At 41.2% G+C, this 18,612-nt stretch overlaps 1 protein-coding gene across 1 annotated transcript in view; it reads left to right on the top strand.

Annotated features, from left to right (window-relative positions):
• Window positions 1-482: 482 nt before the first annotated feature.
• The window catches only part of WNK2 (WNK lysine deficient protein kinase 2), a gene marked incomplete at its 5' end in the record, with an annotated part of 58,434 nt that continues 40,304 nt past the window's right edge, over window positions 483-18,612 (top strand). Inside the window, 6 exons of the mRNA XM_010295273.1 lie at window positions 483-728; window positions 1,357-1,529; window positions 2,514-2,734; window positions 6,371-6,528; window positions 16,070-16,158; window positions 17,015-17,234. Coding sequence (XP_010293575.1) covers window positions 483-728; window positions 1,357-1,529; window positions 2,514-2,734; window positions 6,371-6,528; window positions 16,070-16,158; window positions 17,015-17,234 — 1,107 coding nt within the window. The remainder of the gene's footprint in view (window positions 729-1,356; window positions 1,530-2,513; window positions 2,735-6,370; window positions 6,529-16,069; window positions 16,159-17,014; window positions 17,235-18,612) is intronic.

Genomic DNA, 18,612 nt, shown 5'->3' with positions numbered 1-18,612 from the left:
GGCCTTAGCGCTGATGCTGCTCCAAGGAACAGAAGGAAAGCCGCGCACCTCCGCAGCAGCAGCGGTGTAGAATGGAAGCGCTCTCCCCGCGCACGCGCGCCGCTGGGGAAGCGGGTTTTCTGCCTTCCAAGAAGAGCTAAAGCATCACCGTGTCAACCTGGGTTTTCCTCTCGTGGAGGCTCTGTGTAAAGCTGACCTGCTCGTAGCCACGGAAATCCTCGTTCCCCTGTCAGGCCTTTGTGATCGCAGGTGAGGGCGGGCTATCAAAATGGCAGCGGGCCTCTCTGCATCTTGGCTGCAAATAGGCTGGGTGCCATTTTCGTTCACTAAGTATATGCTCTTAGAAACAAGACTAAGTCAACCCAGAAAAGGAAAATAGCTGAGGTTAAAATACGAGCTAATTAATCTTAGTGATTCGTGAGCCTTTGTGAGAACAGTTACACAACTGTGCCTTGTGAAGAGCGAAAAAGCTTCATTTCTAGGGCGGCAGAGTGCTCCCAGCCCGATCAGCCGTCCGGGAGAGACAAACCAGATGGCAACTGGTTTTGGCGAAACACCCGTCTTGCTCTCTTGCCCGTCTAACTGGGCTGGAGGGTGCGTCCGAGCTGCTGGGGGACTTCCACGTCGCTGGTGAGAGCCAGGCCGCTCGGTGGGCTTCCGCTGACCTGCGGGAGCCGGGGACGGGCCCTGCCCTCTCCTTGCGGGGTCACCTCAGCCCCGAGGTTACGGCAAGTGCCCCTGAGCTCCTCCAGGGAAACCGGAGCAGTGGAACGTGACGTTCCTCACGTTCCTACCTAAAAGAATAAGCGTTGCCAGTCTTAAGTCTGTGAAATTAGGCAGAACGGCAAACAGAAAAATTTGTGTGTTTGGGGTCTTTTTTTGGAGGGGGCTATTGTTTTAGTTTGTCCCTAGAGCAACGGGAAGGCGGTGCAGCCCAGTGCGGTTACTGGGGGTCATGGGGTTACATGGTGGTCATGGCTGTGAAAGGCAGTGGTACCTTAGCTGTGACGGCCTTCCTACCTGGATGTGAAGTCCTGTGTGTGTTAACCTCCCAGAAAACACTCTGCACCAAAGCAAACCGTGGAGTAAATAGCTGTGTGGTGATCCATCAAGCCACGGGTGCATTTACGTCGCCTGAAATATTAATGCTGTCGAGTAGCATAGCGTAACCGGGCTTGACGCCGGATTTAAGGTGAGTGCCCTAGTTCATACGCTCTGCTCATCTCTTACGTAAAAGATTTTATAATTGCTCTTGATACAAGCATAAAACAAATCTAAGTATCCTGAACACACTAGAAATGCAGTGCCTTTATTTTTGTCTGTTCATTACTAATAATGTCTTATTTTGGATTATAGGACAGAAAACTCACTAAAGTAGAGAGGCAGAGATTTAAAGAGGAAGCAGAGATGTTGAAAGGTCTACAGCATCCAAACATTGTGAGATTTTACGACTTCTGGGAATCCTGTGTAAAAGGCAAAAGATGCATCGTGCTGGTTACCGAATTGATGACCTCTGGAACACTAAAGACGTAAGTACGGCGCTCCTGGTGAGGAGGCTAAGAATAGCGGTGGAAATTTTTAGAAAAATCCTAGTTTCATATTCTGAAAAAAGACACCTCCAGATAAAAGAAAAAAATGGAGCTGTTCTCTGGTGTCTGTCATCTGTCCCTGCATTTGAACTGCGTTGATTTGACAGGAAGAATTTCGGCCTCCATCTCTCCCTGCTCTCCTCTTTCAGTTATGCAACTAGAAGCAGCTCTCTGGGGTGTTTCAGCTCCTGCCTGTGACGTTTTAATTTGTCAGGGTGCGTTTTTGTAATTGCTTTTGTGCTTCTATTTGCATGTTTTGTTAGAAAACTCGGATAGAATAACACTGGAAGGGTAGGATCTCTTTTTGAAGCAGAAGGTGCTCTAGGTTATCTGCTGAACAATACTAATTAATAGCTTTTGGTACTGACAGTCTTGTTCAGGTTGATATAAAACACTTGGCATCAATTCTGGAACAGATTTTCAGTCCCAATGGGAGCGGTACTCATTGCTGCCTATACCCAGTGCGCTACTCTACCGGTGCGTTAGCAGGTTTTACATTTTTCCAAAATGCACCCTCCCTCCCAATTGGTGTTTTAGATAAATGGAAAAAATGCAGGTCTGTGGTACAGAGGTCAAAATCTTGTGGTTAGAATTAAATTTCAGTATTCTTCTGATTTGAATATATGAAAACATATTCTAAAACTGTTCTTTGCATGCGATGGATTGCTGTACTATTAGACTTGCAAATATTTTGTTGTATTAGCACCAAAAATGCTTATTATCTTCTTCCCTAATAATGAATGTTCTAATTCGTCCTTCGAAAAGATCAATTTCTTTCAATTTTTGTGGTATTTCTGAGCTGCTATTATGGCATCTAATAAGGGTCTTTTTTCCAGAATGGAGTTTCAGCTGTTAAAGCCCCTACAATCTCTAATAATGCTTCATTTTCTTCATAACCACTTCTGTGTGTGTTTTGTGCTGTAGGTATCTGAAGAGATTTAAAGTGATGAAACCAAAAGTCCTGCGTAGTTGGTGCCGGCAAATCCTGAAGGGTCTTCTTTTCTTGCACACAAGAACTCCACCAATAATTCACAGAGACTTAAAATGTGACAATATTTTTATTACTGGACCAACTGGATCTGTGAAAATAGGAGACTTGGGTCTGGCAACCCTCAAGAGAGCTTCATTTGCCAAAAGTGTAATAGGTAATCCTCCTGTTCTCCTTGGCTTCCTTCTGTTGGTGCGGTGGTTGTCTCTTGAATATCTTTCTTTCACATTTTGCATTAGTGTTTTTTTTCATTTGTAGGCTGGTAATAGAGATTAAAGTGGGTTTGTGACTGTTCCCTTTATACTGCTATAAAAATCCCAATCGGTAGGAAATGGTATCATGACTTCCTCCTTCTGTATCCCAATGGTAAAACACTTTTTGTTTGGGGATTTTTTTAGTTAAAATATTACAAATCCTTCTCCTCTCTCCTTCAAATGGAGCAGGAAGGGTTCTCAGCAGCTTGTGTGCATCATCCTCCTGAGAACTGGCTCAGTGCCTGCTGGGGGGGGGGAGAAGAGGAGGAAGAGGGCAGAGAAAGGATGCCCTGCTGTCCCCCTAACACTGGAGTGCTGCCAAAGCCTGGAAAAGCCTTCTGCTTCCAGTGATGCCGGGCTAGGGAGGGCTACTTTTGCTGAAGGGAGAGGCGGTGGTGCCCTGTGAAGCCGGGCTTCTCTCCTTTGCAGAGAGGTCGTGGGGAGCTGGTCTGGCTGGAGCACCCCATCGCCGTTTACTGGGGCATCAGCAAAACGGGCTGCTTCTGCAGGCAAATGCAGAGCTTGTCCCTGCTGTCCTGGCAGTGTTCTGCTGAAACAACACCTGCAATTTATTAAAAATCAGTAGGTACGAAATTAAAAGAAGTTTCCACTAGGATATGCAATAGCTGATGCCCTTAGGTAGTGCCCGTGTGAGAACTTGGGTTTGCTTGAACTGAGAGGACGTTTTCTGAATGCCTGTCAAAGGATGTCGTTTCCTTGCAAAAGTTTTAATGTTTTCTGTGTAAATGTAATGTTTTCCTGGATTCTGAAACACTTTGTGTTTTTTACCCAGGCTTCTATAGCAAATCTCCCTTGTCCAGATCTCTAGGTGGTGGTTCTAGGATGCTGCAAATTCCTGAGAAATGATGCTGAAAGTGAGGGAAGTTATCATGCACATAGTCGTATTTCAGCTTACAATATAAATGGAAATTAGATTCTAGGTAATTAGAATAAGCAAACTGATAGTGACAACCACTGTTCCCTTACTATATATGAAAATAACAGCCTATCTTTCAAGCAGCAGTTGCTTAAATGATTATTTTAGCATTTCAAATTTTCAGAGATTGTAGTTCTTTACAGTTATTTGTACAAAAGTATTGACTTTAATGCCCAGTATCATTGAAGTCAAAATTATAGAAGTTTTGGATATGTGTTTGGCTACTGTAGGGCTGCTTATCTTGTTGATTTTAGTAAAAATCATGTTGGTTTACATCTGTTAAGTTCCTCTAGCTTTTAACTTCTAATAATTGGTGGGGGTTTTTTTCTGTTGAGGGTCAGTATTTCTTCACATAATTTTTTTTCAGTATAGCGATTGTCCATGGGACATAATGGGAATACCAATACTGGGAATACTATCAGTAATACCAATACAAGTTTTTATAAAATCAGTTGTTACCACAACACCGTCAAAGCATGTTCATGTCTAAAAGAAATTCTGTCCTGGAAGGGGCTGCAGGTTGCTGGCAGGGTGTCTGCATGCATTTTGGCGATATAACCAAGCTTATCTTTTTCATGAGTAGCGCTGCTCCAAGGAAAGAATTAGGAGGGCTTGGAAACACTGTTGAGATGAGTAATTCTGCCCCCTCCGTAGATGTAGTAGCTTTAAAGGAATATTAGTAGCTGCAATTTTACATCAGTCTGAACAGAATGAAGTCAGCATGGCTGAGGTCCAATTTTTCCCCTTGCTGTGATCATGCCATCGCTGATGCTCGTCTGACCTTGCAGTGTATCTCTGCAGGGAGCTGCGCCAGGGCAAAACTCCTTTTGCCAGGAGGAGTTGAGTAGATGCTGAGTGGCTTTACGGCTAGGTGGTCTGTTTTGTTTAAGAGTACTCGTATGTGTTCCTCCCCGCCTCCAAGGGATGGGGGGAAAATGTCATTTTTATGCTCTTTTGGAATGGTGTCAAGAATGTCATTTGCTGCTTAGACTATCGTTATCACTTTTCAGATTTGCTTTAAATGCTCCATAAGTCATGAGATTCACTCCTGCCTCTGAGTCTTGTTCCTTCTAAAACAAGGTAGCAGCTCCAAAAACCATTCTCTGTGGCAGCTGTTAACCCTTTCAGAGGAGCAGCCACCACCTGTGTGACAGCAGGGGAAAAAATCCGAAGAGCAGGCACTAAGTTAAGCTTTCACAACGCGGGTCCAGCTGATTTACAGAGGCTGAAGGAATGAGTGTCTTTGAGGTGGAAGGGCCATAAACGAGCAGAGAGACCGATTTTGAATATTGCAAAGTGAATTTTACAGAAATGCTTGTGCTGAGGCTTGCTTAGTGAGTTAGGCCAAGTCTGCTTCAGGAAATGGGCAAAAGCAGAGTTTTTACTGACAGATGCCGATTTTGAGGTGTTTATGTTGCCATTTTTTAAAAAAAAGCTTATGTCAGGTGCCCAAACACACTCATGAACTATTTTTTCCTGGTATCTGCTACTTTAATTACAGCTGTGTCTTCACTGGTGTAGAGGTGTTGTAACAAAAAAGGGGCTCACGGGGGTCCGGGGGCCAGTTTGGGTGCTGAGGTGGCTGCTGCTGGGCTGGTTGGGCAGAGTTTGCCCAGGGTCCTTCACACGGTCAGAGACCTCTCGTGCTCCTTTTGGCATCCCGATGCTCACAGCTTGCTGGTCCTCTCCGGCACACAACGATTGCATTGATCTCTCTTCCTTCACCTTTTCTAAACATAAAACCAGAATACATTAGTCTTGACTTCTAAGCATAAATTACGTGACGAGATACAGTTCCTGGAATAAATTACCTAAGTGTTAATTTTTTTCCCTTTTGCTTCATAAGACCACGCTTTTCAGAGTAATTTGCTGTGCAAATGCGGCAGGCATTGTAAGTCTTCACTTGTCATACAGCTGCAACTTCCCATTATGAAGCAGTAAGTACAGTGCTTCACTTAATGTTTATCCAGTTGCATCAGATTTCTGACACCCTAATCCCTGCTGAGTAGGACCTTATTCTGTGAGTAGCCTCACTGAGTTGTCTCACTAAACCAGTGACAGAATTATGTTTAATGTTTTGTGCGTGACTTTGTAGGTGATTTGTGATACCACTTGCTTTCAAAGTGCTGTCTGTCTGCCGCGTGGTTGCTATGTATCTTCGGAGGAAAAAAAAAAATGCAAATTTGCATTGATAAAAACAAGAGTGAAGGTTCTTGTTTCTTCCCTCCTTTTCACCTCCACAAGCCTGACACATCCCTCTCTTCACCCAGAAAAAGAAATAATTTCACGACTTCCAGTATGGTCAGGCAATGTGCCATATCTCATGCTTTTGTTAAGTTTTTGAAATCTTGATACTTTTTTTTTCTCTCCCCCCTTGTATTATACCAGCGAGCCATGGGTATGTTACTGTGTGTGTTGACTTTGGGTTTCTTCCCTGGAGGATGCTTGAGCTTATTCTAGCTACTTCCCTCTTATGAAATAATCTTGCATGCTCCCTTATGCAGCTATAATGGACACACTTCTTAGAGGTGAAAAAGGTTGTGGTTAAAGCTGTTCAGACTTTATAAAAAAATTTACATTCTTTTTGTGTGTGTCTGTGCAGGTACACCAGAATTTATGGCCCCAGAGATGTATGAGGAACACTACGATGAATCTGTGGATGTCTATGCTTTTGGAATGTGCATGTTGGAAATGGCTACCTCAGAATACCCTTACTCAGAATGCCAGAATGCTGCTCAAATTTACCGGAAAGTAACCTGTGTGAGTAAATGTCCTTAATTTGTACTGGGATTTTGTAATTTGAAGGCTTAAAAATGTATTTTGATGAGGTGTCAGTACTGTCAAATGTGTCGTGGGCTGTAGAAATTGAGGTATCTTAGCTCTGGGTTACACAAACCTGTTGCAGGTTTATTTGTAAAGTTGCAATTCCACAGTTGGATTGTGTTTGTACTGCAGCTGCATAAAATATTTTCAGTAATCTTTGTCGCTGATTTTGTCTCCATCAGCCAAAAATACATAAAACTTGGGAAGAATGAGCAGGGAAAGATCTTTGCTCTAGTTTTGCCTCCTAAATGGGAACTCCTCAGACTTGATCACATTTCCCACAAAACTAAAAGGACTAACTTTTCGATTGCAGCCTAAACACTTATTTATATGGTGGGGGATGTTTGATTCAGATTTTCAGCACAGATTCTCTCTGTTTTTATGTGTAACAAATTATCTGAAGATATAAAAGGGAAAAGATAGCAATGTTTTGGAGTCAGCCAGAGGAGTTTTATATCTGCACTTTGGAGCTCTGCAAGGTCTGGTAATGCCCAAACAGGAGCCATGGAGATGGGTTTGCTGCATTTTCAGGTGAGGTTAAATTGGAGGAGAAGCCAATCTAAAATAGTCTCTACACTAAGTAAAATACTCTCTCCAGCACTCTCAACCCCAGATGATAAATATATTTGTCTACAAGAGCTGTATTGTGAATGCCTGAAAAAATTTCTGAGTCTGTAAGATGCTATCGGATTGCAAATGACTGATTGCAGAGAAATGAGACTTGCGAAAGTCTTTGGCAGCTGTGGTTATATTCTGTTCTACTTTAAGTGAAACAAAGAGTTACAGGAGGTTTTTTTCAGGATAGGTTTGTCAAAGATTTTCCCAGGTACTTCTTTCCATCTGGTTGCTTCCAAAGACGATGGCAAGCTGGGTGGTTTGGCCCTTGTGCATCATCAAAAGATGCAGTCTGCACACTTGGGATTTGAAGAGGGTAATCCTCTGAGGAAAGCTGTAACAAAATTTGCAAAAATTAGCTACAGATAAGGTTGCTTTTGTTTCTTTGACCTGTAAGGTAGAGTAGTTAGGCTTATGTGGTTGATCTATTGAGTGGATCCATCTCTCAAGTCTTCAAAATTGTGGTCCAAAAATTACTTGTATTCCTCTTATCCAGCTGCTTGTTTTGAGCAAAAATCTTCCCAAATGAATCTTAGTAATAAATGGCTGATTTTTGAAAGGTACGTGAGACCACTTGCCTCCTCCAGGAAGTTTAGTGAATTGGGCCTGTAGAAATACGGTTTTGTGCAATCCTGCAGTCAGCAAACACTGCTCAAGGTCAGAGTTGTACCTTCTGATTTGCTGTATGCTAATCTCTCACACAGAGATGGTTTCACCAGACACCCAAACACTCCTATGTGCCAGATGATGGGTTTACGTGCATTTTAACTTTTACAGGTGTGGTTTGTATTGTTCAATATCTGTTTTTTCCCACCACTGAAGACCAGGAGGCCGCGAAGTTGGTGCTCTTGTAGATTGCTGTGCTACCCAGCTGTGGTGATGCTAACCTGGTGCGAGAGGGAGGATGTGAATGATTCGGGAGTCTGTGTGTAAAAGTTGAAGTCAGTATCGCAAGACACAGGAGAATGTCCCTGCTGGAAATGAGAGAGATGCCATGACTTCCTGAAAGCAGGAGGACACATCTGAAGAGGGGAAGCAGCTTTATCTCATTTTTGTGTAAACCGTTGCAAGCTGACACTTGTAGTTTCGTAAAGCTGAATCTTTCCAATCGACTGCAACCCTGATTTCTGGTAGTTTCACTCTTCTTAGAGCGTTGGTTTCAACCTGTACCTACTCAGAAATAATTGAAAAATAAAAAGTAAAAAAGACCCCAACACAACAAAAAGGCATCAGAAACTGCTCAGCAGTGCAGTTAGCTTCATCGCTATGGCTGGAGCAGCTCCGCACGGCGCTGTAGGGAAGGGCGTGTGTGCAGAGATGGGTCTGCTGGTTTACTGACTCCAAGCCATTGTGCTCTGCACCATGGACTGGCTGGAAACATATGCTACGTCTTCTCCAAGAAGTGGAATACGTTTGTCTCAGAGGAGTTGCTTGCCTGAATCCTTATGAGGATGGCTGCTTGTTCCACGTGATTATTTCATGGTGCTTTATCACATTGTTATTCCACTCACTCCTCCCCTACAAGGGAAACTTTGTTTTGTTTGGCACAATGGCTTGTTGGCTTCGTTTAAGTTGGATGTGTGCTAAGTGCTGTCTCTGTAGGTAGCTTAGGAGACATCTCCTTCGGCTCTAGAGCCTCACATGGTGACATCAGGGGTCCTGTAATTTTAGGCTCTGGGGCCTCATCTGCTAAATGTGATACTGGGTGCCCTTTAGCTTTTGTAACCCTAGATGCTGAATGGCTTTCATGGGAAGTGTAGGGCATGTTACCGGCTGCATTGGACGGGCGTTGCACGAGCAGCGTGCCCAATTTGTTTGTGGAGCTGCTGTCACGGCTAACATTAAGGAGACCTGGCTCTGTGTGTATGCATTTAGAGCCACAGATAATAAAGATGTCTTCCATTGCTCTGCGTACCCAGAGAAGCTCTGTGTACAACTCTAGCCATCTGGAGTATTGGTAATTAAGAATTCGGAAGACTCCTAAGCCTCATTTATCAAAGCAATAGCTAAGATGGCAAAGAATAATGATTAATCAGAGGATTCCTAATTAGATGTTATATTTCAATTTGCAGACTTAAGTAGACATTTTTTTAAAGCACTGATGAAAGCCGGAGCCAACTGACTTTTTCTGTGGCAATAACCTGTACATATCTGAGAATTATATGGTAAATTATTATAGCTTTTTAAAACTGGTCTTGTACTGGCAACTTTAGAGAGATGGAAAATAATGCTTATCGTGAAGAACAAGTAATGATGGAAAAGCTGTGGGAAGGTCCCTTTATTGCTTCTAAGGGGTATTTTTGAAATGGAGCTATCTAGCAGGGAAGACTGAGGCAGAAAGCATCAGGTGCAGACATGGAGGCTGTCTCTACGGCATTTTTGGGCTGAACTCTGGGCAGTAGCACTGGGCAAAAGGCACTGTGATTCCTTAAATAGAAAAATCGGCATTACTGTTGTTCCAAGGAAGGGGCTAACTCGCTCCCTGCGGAGAGGGAAGAAGCCCTGTCGCATGCTGTGAGCTGCATTGAGGGTGTGGGGTCCCTCCGCCTTGTCCTGAGCCACCACCAGGCAGTGGGCTCTGCCCCCTTAGGTGGGGCAGTAATGACTTACGAAAAAGCTTTAAAATCACTTTTCATGAAGAGTTAGGGTTAGTCATGCAGCAGCTATTGCTAGTGTTGGATTTTGCTAGACTGAAATATAGTATTAGAAATGGAGTGCAAACTAAAGACAAGAGGCTGAATTACACCGTTTTCTTCCCAGGATGAGCTGAGGTGGTTCTCACTAGAGCAGAAGGTGGCCCTGACCTTCTTGGCTGGAGGGGATCAATGGTGCAGCGCTCCTGAACGCTGTTGTGTTTTTCAGCTTGACAGTGAGAAATTTAATTTTTGATGAAATACTGTGGGTTTTTTTCACCAGAAATGTAAACACTATTTTTAGTATTTTAAATTGAGGGTCAATGTAATGTAAAAATGCGACTGCGGTCTAGTTTCCTGATGCTTCTATTTAAGAAAATATAAAGTAACTGACTTGTTCTGCCTTGGGCTCAGCATTGTGGTGACAACCACTGGAGGTGCTACTAGCATCTAACGGGGTTGGATTTGCCTTCTAGTGAAGGTACAACAACCACCTTATTCTTTAGATGGCCTCTAACCTTACTTCGGGTTACACTGGGGCGCACATTCCCTCCGCTGTCTGGCACAGGGAGTGGGTTACTTTGGTTTGCCATTATAACATCTCCTTCCATTGTTTCTACTGTGTCCTAACACTGTCAAACTCTTGCCTGCTCATAGGATGTAAGATACATCTGAAGTCATAGCTGTTCAGTCAGGGGCGTTGGTAGTCTTTATTGGTATAGAAAACAGAAACGTTGCCTTTGAGACATGACTATTTTGTGTTAAGGCATTACGCATTATGCGTGTCTGTAGTGTAAGATTATTATACTTATTTTTTCAGTGACCTTTTATTCTACCTGACCATATTCTCATGGATTAATTGCTGCTTTAGTTTTCCACTTTTCTTTTTACATATGTGCAACTGTATGCATATATATGGATAAAGTGGCAGTAATTTCCTAAGCCATTTCCCAGATGTACAGGGGAGCTCATTTCTTTGCCAGATTAGACATGCTTGTTACGACTTGTCACCTCTCTGCCCTTTCAGCCTGAATTCTGGAGTGTAAACATAAAAAAAAGTGGATATGTAACAGAAATAGAAAATGCATATTTTTCAAGCAACAGGTCCCAACCACATTCACTGTAGCTAACTTTGAAGTGACTTCCTGGTCAGCATATTTGCAGTGACCTTCATCCTGATGCCATAATCTCATTTTTCATGCGTAACTTGATGGTTTTTCTTAGTCAGATTTTTTTGTGTTTAATCATTCTGCCAAGTGATTTTGATGCAGACAATAGGCATATTCAGTGATGAAACATCAGTCTGTGACCTTCCCATGCAACTCCAGTCCAATGTTTTCCTACTGCACTGGAGAATGCCCAGCAGACCAGCTGTACCTGCCAGGGGTTCACAGCAACCTCGTTGGGTTTAGCAGCACAAACCTGTGCTTTAAAACAACCCACACATTTATAGGCTTTGGTTTTCATATTGTTTCTTTTTCATAAATGTATTGAATGTTTTCTTGGCATTCGCAGGGTATATTCTATATTGCTTTTACAGATGGAATAAATTCTGTAGCTGTAGCACAGCAACAACAGACAAATAACGTTAGGAACGTCATTGCATTGACTTTCTTTGTGTTCCAGATATCTTCTTAGATTTGCAGATAATGTGCTCTAGCATTAGGATTGAGTACCATTTTGGAGTGAAATAGAGATGAGTTTAAAACTGCACACAGTGATCTCGCTGCTGAATGTTGTGGAACAACATCCTGACAAAGCTGAGAACACTACATTCACTTCGTTGACTTCAGAGAGTGTGTGGTAGGGTGGAATTTGAGTTGGAAACATGGTTTCAACTTTTCTGGAAGGTTTTTTCCTTTTCTAGGAACTATGAGTCCAGAGACTACTTTCAGGTAGGAGGTGGAGTTTTAGTCCAAAGTAGACTATGCCTAGACTAGGAGGGCACCTCCTGGGTGAAAGGAAAGTCTTTAGCAATATTACTGTCTGAAATGGGTCAGACTTAATGTTGACTTGTCTGGCATACGCTGTGCATCTTATAAAGCATCATGTGTTACTCTTTCTGAAGTATGTTCTGCTGATGGAAAAAAGACGAGCGGCTATTTTTAGACCCCTGAAAAACACGCTTCGTGTTTTTGCCCCCAATGTGGAGGTTGAAATTGTAATGTCCTATATGTGCCTGACTAGACTCAAATATACTGGAGTGCAATATATTTCAAATCTAATCTCTTCAGAAAGAAGGTGGGGAGACTAAGGAGTGGTGAGGGATTCAAAGACAGTTATCCTGTTTGAGACAGAGAGATTCTCAAAAGGGATGTTATTTGATCTTCTCTCAGTTTGCTCTTAGATTATTTTATTTTTTTAGCATTTAAAGAATTTGTATGAAAACATCCTTATGCACCTTATGTCAACAAGTTAGCCCTGCATTTCAGATGCAGTGGTGTTGAATTTACTTTTGTTTGTAGGACGTACAATTTTCAGACTGCTATGGATAACTCCTTAGCTAATATACTTTGAATTTTGGTGCTGTGTTTCCTTGGGAATGCTCAGGAAAAACAGATGGCGCTTGTATAAATGAATGAGATGAGTCCTTTGATTGCAAATAGAAACCTGTGTTTTGCATAAACCCCCTTCATTGTCAGGAGGCTTGTAAGCATCAGGGCACAGCGCTGTAGGGAGGGTTTGCAGCACTACAATGAGATGGCCTTGGAGATTTTAATGAAGAGTAAGGAGCGGAAGCATACTATACCATATAAGCATTGAGAAAACACTTTGGCAAAGCAGTTCTGCTCAGTACTTCACTGTGTATACTTTGTCCTTGTTTATTTTAGCCATCTGTTCATAGCTTAGCTGTTCAGTAGATTAATACAATAGATCTTCAAAGAAGAGTCAGTGTTCCTTCGAAAGATGTTGAAAGTAAAATGGTGTTTGGAGGAGTTATGCATTGATTTTGGGTTTTGGTTTTTTTTTTTGGAAGCAATTTGTAAGGTCAAAAAATCAGGGTCAGTCATCAGGGATCTGTCAAATGAACCATTTTCAGGCAAACCTAATTTCTAGATGCCCAACATGTCCTGCCCTGTTCCATCCCAGTCATGTCAGAGTTCAGGTTGAACCATGTAACTGAAGATTGTTCGTGAATTCGGGAAAAGAAAATTAAATTGAGAGGTACTGTGATATGCCTTATGCTATTTGTGTCTCATGTTCAGTTTGTGTTAAGATGCCCATGAAGCGCTCTGCTATTATAAAAAACAATTGGCAGATTCCCTTGAGTGCGTAGATACGTGAGCAATGTATTCCACTAGGTAGTTGAAAGCTCTTCAGGTAGTATGGTGAAAGTTGCTTCTACTGCTGCTTTGGTTTTTGGTTTGTTTTTTTTTTTTTGGTGTGTGTGGTGTTTTTGGGTTTTTTTTTGTTTTTTTTGTTTTTTGATTTTTTTTTTTGCAGGGGGTGGGGAGGGGTGAGGGGTGTGTTCTGGATTTTGCCCAGTTAAATTGATACTGATGCACATTTGAGGGATATTTTTCAGTAAATATTAAGCCATAGCAGATGATGGTCTTTATGCTTTCTTCCTCATAAGTGTCACTAAGATGGAAATCAGTGGTTTCCTATAGAAAACTGGAATGTTTGAAAATGTAGAGATTTGTCCTATTGCTTTCCATTGTGAATTACTGAAGATTCCTTCAAACTCCTCCCCATCTGGGAACACAGTAGGCTCCTGTAGCTTTAGGATCTTGTAGAGGATTCATGCTGAAAACGTCTTTTGGTGGTACTTTGTTTTCTTTCATTTCTAATTCAGATATTGGAGCTCTCTTACAAAACACTTGACATGCTGCAATGTGCTTTTTGTTGTTTTAAGCAAGCCTGGGCTTTGGTAGGCTAAATACTCCTTATCACGTTGACACATTTTTCTAATACACAAAATTTGAATGCTCATCTCATAAGATTTATTTGCTTAAGCAAACCTAATTCTTTTTAGTGGGTCACAGCCAGCCAGCCACGTGTATGGATTATTTTTGTTTCGTTCCTACAAGAATGATTCTTTTTGGATCTCAACAGTTCTTCTCCTAGGCAAAACTGGAAAGCTGAGTCTTTGTAGGACTATTCCATGAGTATGGGGTTTTTTTTCAGAATTTATCAATTACATATTTGACTCTCAAGTTTTACAGGAGAAAGAGAATGCTTGACCTGACATAAATAAATCCAAGTTTCAAGTTGAATCTGAGGGTTGAATGGCAACAGAACATTAATAAAAAGCTAAAAGTATAATCTGATGCTGCAGTATTCCGAAATTCTGAGAGATGCCAGCCTTCATTGAAATTCACCCCTAAAATTTATTCAAGACCAAATCCAGTGAAGTACTTGCAGACATTTTCTGCAATACACTTTATTATATCCAAGGCAGCATTGGGTGAATCAAATGCCCATTCTGTAGGACTTCAGGCCTCCTTGTCTGACACTGCATCATCCATTATATACTGTTCTTTCAGGGTGAAACTTTAAAAGGGTTTGAATGGAGTTAAATGTCCAAATCCCATTCAGTTATATGCGTAATCAGATTCTGGTTTTTTAGATAAAGGAAGTCATGTTTCCTTTTTATTCCACTTACTGACTTAATTGGAAATACTTGTGTCCTTAAGTAATAGGGTCTAATTGCAGAATCTGTTCCTGAATTAATTTTGGCAAATTTTCATCCACATACATCTCGTTTTAGTAGTTAGAGATGTTACGCGTTTTTTTAAAATGGAATCAATTTTTTTGTGATGTAAGCTGATCATCACAAATAAAAAGGATAACTTTTTGTGTTGACATCCCTGTCATCTGTACCTGAATATATACATGAAAAGTATTCACGGGAAATCTTCTGTTGAACTGAATGGGAATGAGTTGCCGCTGTTACAGATGCTGGGTACAGATGTTAGTTACTCCTGCGTCGTTCGACAAGGAGAGCAGTCTGGTGGCCCTGCTGGAGATGACGGCCGTTCCTAACGGAGCAGCCCTTCCCGCTGCCTGCAGCCTGGCGTCAGGAGGAGTTGTCAGCCTGGGCTTTGAAACTGCACCGCTGCACGTGTGTGTTAAGCGCCCTGGTGTTACCAGTAACTATTTTGTAGTATATTTTGATTACGTGTACAGAAGGATGACAGAATATGTTATTTAGCCTGAGAACTTGCGTACTGCTGCTTCTACGGTCTCTATGTTGGTAAGATATATGTTATTTTAATTTAGGGGCTATATACCCTGAGAAGGATCACGCTGAGTTAAGGTCTTGGTCTTGAAATGTTAAAAAGTAGGGAGAGAAGACCTATGACTGCCTTAGAAGCATGTGTGCATTTCTTCTAAATCCTTCCACCCTCTTAAAGCAACCCCACCTAACCTGAAAGAAACGCAGATGTCTCCTGTTGCGCCTCTGCGGAGCCGGAGCTCCCTGTGTGGAGCTGTGGGGTCTCTTCTGCAATGAGTGGTTGGGTTTTTTCCTTGAAAGGACATGCTCTCATAGGTAACTCTTCCAAAACTAGAATTGAATACCATTCCCAGCCAAAATACTAACATTTGACAGAAATTTAACTTGATATATAGGTTACCTCTGCTCTGCCACTCATTCCCAGTAAGATTCTAACAATGTGCTGAGGAAATGCAAGAGCAACACAGAGCTGTTGGGCATGTTCTTCTGCTCCCCTGCTTGGTTTTGGGGTTGGTTTTTGGATGGGGTGGTTTTTTTTTTTTTTGGGTGGAGGTGAGAGGGAGTTGGAGAGTGGAGACATAGAAAAGCAAAAGATTTGTGGGAAACAGGAATATAGACTGTTGCTGTGGGTCCTCCAAGGTATTTTGACTTATTCTTGAAACTGGCTATCTGAAGAAAAACTCGATTATTTGTCTTTATTCATTCAGCATCTTGAGAGTTAAGGCAAAAAACATAAAAGGACTAATTTCAGAAAAGAACTATTTTGAAAATTTTAAATTGACTCTTTCTTGAATATTGACTTCAGAGTCCACAGGATATAAAAATAAGGTTTGCAAAGGTTAGTAAAGAAATGGGGAGATTTGTTCTGTGTATGGCTGAGTTCATGTACAAACTAGTGTGCTTATTCAATTCATTTTTAAATTAAGACTAACAGCTTTAAAGTATTAGTTATTCCAAGGGTTGAATTGACTGTAAAATGTAGGAAAAATGTCCTTTAGTTAAGAGATATAATGTAATTCTTTAACTAAGTTGTTTTTCTCTGTCCATTTAGGGTATAAAGCCAGCAAGCTTTGAGAAAGTTACTGATCCTGAAATTAAGGAGATAATTGGGGAGTGCATTTGCAAAAATAAAGAAGAAAGGTTTGTTTCAAGTAATCAAGTTTTGCATTAAATAATGTGTATACAGAAGTTTCAAAGCTGTCTGTAGATTTTTGTTCTGGCCTCTGGGTCCCCTCTGTGCAGGACACAATGCAGAGTGGAAATACAAATATAAATGATTGCCTGCTTTTCTGCCATACAAAGTCAGGTTAATAGAAAAAATCCAATTGTGTCCTTAACCTATCATCTTCAAAGAATAAGGTCAGAAAGCATCGTTGTAGGCATGGGAGCGGGTGTATTTGAGCACATTCTGGCATAGCTGTCAGTAAAATCTCACTTGGGAGGCTTTGCATGGAGCATCAAGTGTGGTGGAGGTTGACCACGAATGCAATGCGGTAGAGACGCACCGCAAGCTGTTCTAACAGATCACACTGGCTCATTAGCCTCTGGATATGAAAGCAAATTGTGCCACGTTTCCAGCTTTGGTTTTAAAACCTAATCATCTTATACTGGCCTCTCCTAGAATAGTGTGTCTACTGCTTAGTATTTCATAACTTTCACAAACATGGCTTTTAGGGACCTCAACTGATTACCCAGAGGGAACCTCTTTTTTAGTACTTGTTAAGCTCAGATACTCAAGAAAAGTTGAGCAAAGCTATAATCTGCATTTCTGTACATGCTTATGGTGTATGAATATTGCTGAAACTTTGTGAAATAGGAAACGTCATTTTTTTCATCAGTCCTCAGTAACACTAAAAATACTATGCCTTTTGTTAAGAACACAAGTTTGTTACAGGTGATCACCAAACATACTGTAAATGTTTTTGCCTTTAACAGTAATTTTTTGTCACAAACTTCTTTGAAAGTGCTTAAGACTTATTCTTAATATCCATTGCAGATATGAAATTAAAGATTTATTGAGCCATGCCTTTTTTGCTGAAGATACTGGGGTAAGAGTGGAACTTGCAGAAGAAGACCATGGTAGGAAATCCTCTATTGCCTTAAGACTCTGGGTAGAAGATCCTAAGAAACTGAAAGGAAAACCCAAAGATAATGGAGCCATTGAGTTTACTTTTGATCTGGAGAAGGAAACTCCTGATGATGTTGCACAAGAAATGGTAAAATAAATTTCTCCTGACCGGGAAAAAAAAAAAAAATTATATATATGTAAAAAAAGTAGTGCATAAATCTCAAAGGACAACAGGAATGAGTCTGGTAAAGTAACTTCCATTTAAACCATTCCAGGTGTCTAGTTTAAGCAGTTTGCATTGATTTTAGAACGAATGCTACAAGAAAGGGGTAAATGGGGAAGAACTAATAACTGAAAAATATTGTTTGCCAGGTATGAAAACAATGCATGAGATGGCATTTCAAATAGCTTAGGGACCATAGAGGTCTCTTCTACTTTTATATTTTCAAAACTCTTTTGCCAATTTCTGTTAGCTGCTGAATGTCTTCAAATTTATTTGGAATCTGTTTAGTTTCAGACAGCAGCTTGAAATTAGAAGAGTTCAAAAGTTCAGTTGCAAAATATTCTGCACTGAATTCTTCAAAACACTTCCTTCCATCTTTTCTGTCAGTGTTACTTAGGAGGAATGTATATGAGGAAAGTCTGTGGTCAGCCACTCTATCACCAAACATAAGTAGGAAACTAGATTCAAGCCCACTGCGCAGAGTTAGGAATAAGCTTTGGGGTTTTTAGCTGCAAAGCTTAACTTTGTGAATTTCTGTATCTCTTAACTTGTGGGGTTTTGTGGTTTTTTGTTCCTGTTTCACTATAGAGTCCTTGAACTTGTATTTTAATGATGTCTTTACTGCAGTTGTTTAGGTTTTCAAATGTCATGGAAACATAGAATAAGTAAGCACTTAGTCAAGGGTCTGAATTTTCTTGTGCTTGCAGAAATGTTCCTATTATATCCTAAATCCCAAGGGATCCCATTTAATGATGTTGTCATCACCACTCCTGTTCTGCTTAGGAGGCACTCATTTTGGTAATGTTGCCTTACTATGCTTGGACTCACCACCATGTGCGCCAAATTTAGTGGCAGAAATTTAGGCTCCTCTGTCTTGTAAAATAGCATGTCTTCATTAAACTTTAACCATTCTCTACAGAGGTGTAGGAATAAGAATTGTTTAAAAAATTGTGAATGCAGCAGGTTTTCAGTGCCTTCCCATTAAGCTTTGTCATGAAGAATCTACTGGGCATGTTAGTTAATACCCTAAAAGGTTCTCTGGACCTGTGTGGTTCTTGAGTAACTCCCTTCTGTCATTAGAATTTGCTGGATCATCGGTTCAGGAATGTCAGTAAGGTCTGAGGGCATAGGCAGTGGAAAGTACCCATATCCATCTGTAGCTGTATTTCCAGCTGCTTTGCACCTATTAATTTTAAACAGCAAAAATCTAAGCTGTAAAACTGTCTCATGTTTGGGCAAGAGCAAAGAAGGAAAACCTCTAGATTTCCATGTATGTAAGTGCTTCTACATCTGTAGTATATCC

Source organism: Phaethon lepturus, unplaced genomic scaffold, assembly GCF_000687285.1.
Source record: "Phaethon lepturus isolate BGI_N335 unplaced genomic scaffold, ASM68728v1 scaffold17819, whole genome shotgun sequence".
Classification (NCBI taxonomy): domain Eukaryota; kingdom Metazoa; phylum Chordata; class Aves; order Phaethontiformes; family Phaethontidae; genus Phaethon; species Phaethon lepturus.
This window is presented reverse-complemented; position numbering and strand designations above follow the sequence as displayed.